Genomic DNA, 7,309 nt, shown 5'->3' on the forward strand with positions numbered 1-7,309 from the left:
CATATATTTCAATAATGCACTGGATTGAGTATTTGTGAGCATCTAATTGAGGTGAAATTTTTTTTCTTTTTAGGAATATCTAATAATTAATTACTTATTGTACGTTGGATATGCACATGCATGCAAAATGATGTTTCTCATGCTAGCTAGGTTTTTCTTTGAAAATATAATTGCTAAAGGTTGGCTTATTAGTAAAGAATTTATAAAACATTATATGAATTTTAATCTATCATTCATTTCAATATCGTTTGACCTTCTAATTAATTAGTACGTGTAGTGCGTGGTGATATATAATATTTATAGAGATTTAGTTTAAGACTTTGTTTAATTAATATTCAACGTTAATGAGTTTTTTAATATTCTTTTAACCATAAACGTTATGGATTAATTTGTAAGTTATAAAGTCACACAACGCGAGGATTCAATCCGAATTACATGGATTTAACGGGAAAAAGAGTTGGCAAAAGTGCAAACCTTGTCAAACTTAAATAGACGTGCTATATTGAATAAGTAAAAAGTCATGACTTTGTTTTTTAGACTATTTTTTCGCACTTTTGTTTTGAGTTTTTTTAACAAATCTAATCATAATTAAACACATAACCTAAAACACTTGCAAAATATATTCAATTTGATTCTTACTTTATTCTATCCCACATATATTATTTTTTCAAACAAAAAAAAAAACCATACAAAACGGATAAAATTTTGGTTAATTTGAGGAACTTATATAGCTTGTTCTTGTTGAAATATAACGCATTAAAATTTATATTACCTAAAAACTAGTTGGAATTTTGTTAAAATTGTGATTAATATGAAAGAAATTAATCTAATGTGTCAATAACCCAAGAAACGTCCGAACCAAAAATATATATTACCAAAACATTTGCCATATTTGCAATACACTCAAAATTCCTTTAACCTTTATATATATCATATACAAAATAAATAAATACACCAAACAAAAGAGTTGTATGACCCATGCATGTCATCACCTACTAATTAATGCCAAAGTCTAACGACATTGAACCTAGATTTATTGTATTTAGGGTCCTCATAACGAACCTAGCTCGGTAGATGTATTAGAACAACTTTATAAAATAACCTAGCTAGAATTAATTTGTTCAGGGTCTCCACCAAAGAAAATGCTTAATTTTGGATCAAGTATTGTTTTTTTTATTGGTTTTTCTGGATTAATTATAATAGATAAGTGTTATAAATACACACTTTGGTGCGGATGAATGTAGTTACGTACGCATGAATATGTATATATTTTTGGACATAAACAATTTAATTAATCATATATGAGAATATAGGTTTAAATTTTTTATGTGGTTCAAATATTTAGGTTTCGGTTTATGTTTATATATATATGAATGTGCTTGAAATTAGGTATACAATTTTTAAGTCTTATATATTTATTCCTAATTTATGTACGTAGATAAAAATGGACAAGAGTTGGATGACAAAGTCTAGGGGTACGAGGGAATACAGAGACGGGTGTAGATTGTTTGTGGAGTTTGCAGTTAGTAACTGTAGAACCCCTGATGGATTCATCTATTGCCCTTGTAAGGTTTGTCGAAATAACCGGCGCCACCCGCCGGGTTTCGTATTCGACCACTTGACAGGGGGAAAAGGAATGATGCCGGAATACACACTTTGGTTCTATCACGGTGAGAAGCATGTACAGGGTCCTGATACCGGGTCTAATTCCAATCGCCCGGCCTCAGATGCGGGTGCATGTGCAAATCAGGGTGGAGACATGCACGAAGTAGTTAGGGAAGACAATTGTGAGCCTCAGGCCGTAGTGCAAGGGGGTGAGGATATTGTGACCGAAGAAGCCGCTGAAGGCGATGCACTAAAGTACTATGACCTTCTTAAAAAAGCGGAGAAGCCACTTCATACTGGGACAAAACATAGCAAACTAAGTGCCACTGTTCACCTGTACAACTTGAAGTGCGTTGGTGGACTTAGTAACTCGATTTTCTCGGCTTTCCTAGAGTTCATCAATCAGTTGCTACCCGAGACTAGTGAAACTCTGCCGTTTAATACATATGAGGCGAAAAAGTTTTTACGAGACATGGGACTAGGGTATGAGAAGATTCCAGCGTGCCGTAATGACTGTATGCTATTCTGGAAGGGCAATAAAGAGTTGGATTCATGTACCGTATGTGGAAAATCTAAATGGATGGAAGCAATCAATTTAGATGAGGACGGTCAACCCATATCATCGGGCAAGAAACGTCCGGTGAAGGTGTTGCGGTAGTTTCCACTCATACCACGACTACAGAGGTTGTTTATGTCAGAACATACAGCACGCTTTATGAGGTGGCATGCAGAAGGCCGCACTAAGGATGACGTATTGAGGCATCCAGCCGACGGCTTAGCATGGAAGTCATTTGACAATTTACATCGGGAGTTTTCAGCGGACAGCAGGAATGTAAGGCTCGGACTAACCTCTGATGGATTTAATCCATTTGGGAATATGAGTACATCTCACAGCATTTGGCCTGTAATGGTTGTACCTTACAACTTGCCTCCTTGGATGTGCATGAAACACACATCTTTTATACTATCATTGATTATCCCGGGCCCAAGTTCACCTGGAATGGATATAGATGTCTACCTTCAACCCTTAATTGAAGAGTTACAAGAACTATGGAGTGTAGGGGTACGCACATATGACGTTTCAAAGAAAAATAATTTTGTTATGCTAGCGCAGTTGATGTGGACAATTAATGACTTCCCAGCATATGCAGATTTGTCTGGATGGTCTACCAAGGGTGAGAAGGCATGTCCTTGCTGTATGAACTCGACAACGTCGAAATGGTTAAAACATGGTCATAAATGGTGTTATATGGGGCACAGACGATACTTGCCCATGGATCATCCATGGAGACGAAACAAAAGCACATTTGACGGCAACGTAGAACTAGAATATGCCCCTGATGTGCCAAGTGGAGATGAAGTCATAAGCCAATTAGAAGGGATGGTGTTTGGGGATGAGAACGCCGGTCAGGCAAGGGAGGCTGAGGAAAAAAAAAGAAAGAAGCAGAAGACGAATACTGGCCAAAAAATGTGGAAGAAGAAAAGTATTTTCTTTAGGTTGCCGTATTGGAAAGATAATTTATTACGGCATAATCTTGATGTTATGCACATAGAGAAAAACGTCATGGACAACATACTTGGTACAATACTGGACATTCCTGAGAAAACGAAGGACAACCTCGCCGCCCGCTTAGATTTGCAAGAAATGGGCTTGAGACGTACACTTCATACATTTGTGGACCCGCAGGATGGTAAGACCTATTTTCAACAAGCTACCCACACGATGTCCAAGGATGATAAAACACATTTTTTGAAAGTGCTACGAAATGTAAGGGTGCCCGATGGATATGCCTCGAACATTTCTCGTTGTATACGACTTAAGGACCGTACGATATCGGGGTTAAAGAGTCATGACAGTCATGTACTGATGCAGCAGCTTCTACCTATTGCATTGCGTGGATCACTTCCAAGCAATGTAGTTAGACCTCTTGTTGAGATGTCCACATTCTTCAGGTGCCTATGTTCAACAACATTGACCGAACAGGATATTGACCGACTACAATGTGACATCTGTATCACGTTGTGCAAGATGGAACAGGTTTTCCCCCCCAGCTTCTTTACGAGCATGGTTCATGTGGTCGTGCATCTTATCCGTGAATGCCGACTCGGTGGACCTGTACAGTATAGATGGATGTATCCGGCAGAGAGGTAAAATTTGTTTACGGATATTCTTCCATTTATTGGTTTCAGGTCTCAATACATGACAAGTACTAACTAAACTGAAAATATGTATTGGTTCATATTTAGGAGCCTTGGAGTATTCAAATCTAATGTGCGCAACAAAGCGGCTCCTGAGGGCTGCATTGCGGAGGGCTACATAGCAACTGAGTTGGTGACGTTTTGTTCGAGATATTTAGAGAATACACCAACCTTTCACAATAGGATACAAAGAAATCTGGATGGTTCAAAGGGAAATGGAACACGAGTCCGACTCGACCGAATCACAATGACACAGATACACCGGTATATTATGTTCAACTTGGACGAGTTTCATCAATTGCGGACGTAAGTAGAGATCTTTTGTTGGCACATTGCATGCTCAATGAACTTGTGACAATATTGCTCGTATTGAATTATAATTAACATAATTTCGAATTGTAGGATGCACATAGATATGCTTAGGCGATCATGCAATAGGGGACGAACAACAGAGGCTCAGTTGGAAACCCAACATTACGACTTGTTCTGCGAGTGGTACCGTGACTACGTAAGAATGATGTGATGTTTACCTGAAGCAATTGTCGGAGTTATTTGCGTGCTATTTTTAAAATCAACTAAAGCTAGTAACCGTGCGTTTCCATTGTACGTAATATATTCACAGGTCGATCGATTGGACGAGCGATCCAGGAATGAACTTGGTGACAAATTGGTAATGCATTGTAGAGGGCCGAGGGAGGCAGCAGTTAGATACAATAGATATGTGGTTAACGGCAAGTTATTTCGCACTATTGCATCTGATGCCGGAAAGAGGACTCAGAACAGCGGGGTGTGTGTGCCGACTCTTGATGGCGACACGTACTACGGGAAGTTAACGGAAATAGTTGAGGTTGAGTATTACGACAGGACTAAGTACGTTATGTTTAGGTGTGATTGGGCAGACAACACGAGGGACAAGGGGTACAAGGTGGATGAGTATGGTATAGTACTTGTCAACTTCAAAAACCTTGTCCACACGGGAGAACTGATTTCTGATGAGCCGTATGTGCTAACTTCACAAGTTGACCAGGTATTTTACGTACAAGATGATAGGTGCCCAGATTGGGCTTGCGCAGTAAGGACCAAGCCTATAAACATATACGACGTTGGTCAGGGTGAAGGACATCAAAATTCATGTGCCAATTACCACGAGTGTGAGCCTCTTATATTGCCCAGAAATTTTGATCATGATCTACAAGATCATATCGAATACGTCAGACACGACTTAGATCCAACCGAAGCGTATGTATATATATATATTATTATAATTAATTTTATATTTATGTTTTGATTGGTAGTTGTTCACTACATGCACATTACATCAACACACTTAATTAAGCTGTGCATTTGCTAAAATCTGATATATATCTCATGTAGCACTATGATTCATGCATACTTAATGTAGTAAATATTTCATACATTGTTTAAGAAATTAATTGGGTTTGTGGTGTTTTTTACAGGGTACCATGAGTACAAGGGGGAAGCGGAAAGCACGCAGGGGCTCGTCCGCAGTGCGGCAGTCTACGTCGCCTGGGTCTCCGGCAGGCCAACTTGATGACAGTGAGCAACAAGACGTTGCTCAGCTTCTTGGGGTGCAGGAAGGATATCGACCACTTCTTCCAGGTACGATGGAAGGGGAGACCCCTGTCCATGCTCCATACACTCGGGCAGGCATGGCCCACATGGGGTTTCGGGTTGATTCGTACCCATCCAGCGAGTTACGACAGAGTTATGAGGGCGATGTCGAGCGGCTTTACACCCAGCATAGCGCAGGTACGCCCGACTGTTTTTTTAAAGATTCAAAAGATTGAAAGTTTCTAACTATAACTACAACTATATAGTTAACTACAATTAGATTTAACTACAACTACAACTTCATAGAATTCTAAACATTATTAAAAAATACAAAGCAGGTCTGGAGGACACTGAGACAGAGGCTCAGGAACACATGGTTGGTGGGGCACAGGCCACGGATGACCCGCAGCCCACCAACCCTGCTCCCGACGCCCGGTTAGGCCCTCGGCAGGTCCGGATCATAAGTAAGTGTATATGCTTTAATGTCGTGCATATTTTGGTTTTAATTTACTTGTTACCTAGTATTGAATTCGAAATAACTTACCTTTCTATTTTTTAATTTGTTAGGTACTGATTCTGAAGGAAACACCGTTATTGAGGTGTTTACCATTCTTGATTCACACAGGCGGCCGGGAGTCCCCCCCGGCAAACAGATCATTTTGGAGTACAATGCATCATTCCAGCCCGTTGGATTTAGTGCCGTGCGATTTAGACGGATGACCGGAGACATAGTTAGGAGCGGAAATTTCGTCCGAATACCGGACGATTGGACGAAGGTACCGGACCGTACCAAGGAGGATATTTGGGACGCCTTGATGGTATGTTTTTTAATAATAAGTTAAACACTAGTAATGTATATATGTATATATACGCTCTAAGTTGCAAATATATATGTGTGTTTAGTAAGTAAATGCATATACACATATTTTATGTTTTTTTTTAATTTATCAATGTTGAACTTGTGCAGGCATACTTTTACGTTCCACCCGAGTACAACTTGGAAGCAGTAAAAAATAAAGCATTTAAGGATATGGGCTCCAAGCTGCGGACTTGGAGGCACGATCTAAAAAAAATTTGTGCCATTACGGAGGAAGATACGCCGGACACTATACGGGCAAGATTGGGGGGACAGACGCTAGGCGAGTACAATGCCGTCGACCTGGATATCTTATTGGAGAGATGGTGTACCCAGGAAAATAGGGTAGGTCATGAGTTAAATTCTTAGTGTTGTGTACTGTCATTTATTGTAATTGTATTGGTATTAACATATTAAAAGTGTTAACTGTGTAGGAGTATGCGGCGAAAATGAAGAGCTTGCGAGCATTAAATGATTCACCACATTGCACCGGATCAATGAGCTATGCCAGGTTGACACATGAGGAGGTACGTGTGTAATTTATCCTATTTATATCTAACATTATATCATTTGATATATTTAAAAATAAATGTATGTCCTATTTTAAATGCAGGCCGAACGTTTGGGCCATCAACCTACTCGTGCAGAAAATTATGTCAAGTCACACACGAAGAAGGGCGGTGGATATCCGAATGATATTGTGAAGGAGAGATGTGTATGCTATTCACTTTTTATATGTTGTTTTGCTTGTATATTTGATAAATTATTTGCGATTAACAGTTGTGCAACCCACTGACTCAATAATTAATGTGCCATTCAGGAAAAGATGAATGAGCTTATACCCACCGACCCTGCAGCATCGTCTAGCATCACAGAGGGAACGGTCAGGTGGGCGCCAAACGACGCATTCGCCCAGGCAATGGGAAATAAGCCTGAGTATGCCGGTAGAGTTCGGATGGCTGGACCAAATATTCTGCCTGTGCGGGGGACCATACACTCATACTATACACCGTTACAGGCACGGTCAGGAAACGCCAGGCACTCCACGATATCACAAGACACACTTGATAGAGCGCT

The 7,309-nt window shown here is 39.9% G+C and overlaps 1 protein-coding gene across 1 annotated transcript; it reads left to right on the forward strand.

The window, feature by feature from the left end:
- The first annotated feature begins 1,837 nt into the window (after nt 1–1,837).
- LOC148584635 (uncharacterized) lies at nt 1,838–6,393 on the forward strand. The gene is made up of 7 exons (XM_088518550.1): nt 1,838–3,753; nt 3,853–4,110; nt 4,207–4,312; nt 4,427–5,047; nt 5,262–5,574; nt 5,715–5,840; nt 6,344–6,393. The coding sequence occupies exons 1-7, from the start codon at nt 2,297–2,299 to the stop codon at nt 6,391–6,393; spliced, it is 2,931 nt and encodes a 976-aa protein (XP_088374676.1). The 5' UTR covers nt 1,838–2,296.
- Nucleotides 6,394–7,309: the final 916 nt, after the last annotated feature.

This window comes from Corylus avellana, chromosome 7 (assembly GCF_965113065.1).
Source record: "Corylus avellana chromosome 7, dhCorAvel1.hap1.2, whole genome shotgun sequence".
In the NCBI taxonomy this organism is placed as follows: domain Eukaryota; kingdom Viridiplantae; phylum Streptophyta; class Magnoliopsida; order Fagales; family Betulaceae; genus Corylus; species Corylus avellana.

Excerpts from the sequence above, each read along its gene's own strand:
- LOC148584635 (XM_088518550.1), top strand. The coding sequence starts at position 2,297 with ATGTCAGAACATACAGCACGCTTTATGAGGTGGCATGCAGAAGGCCGC. Across the intron at positions 3,754-3,852 it reads TGGATGTATCCGGCAGAGAG|GAGCCTTGGAGTATTCAAAT; the intron begins GTAAAATTTGTT and ends GTTCATATTTAG. Across the intron at positions 4,111-4,206 it reads GAGTTTCATCAATTGCGGAC|GATGCACATAGATATGCTTA; the intron begins GTAAGTAGAGAT and ends TTCGAATTGTAG.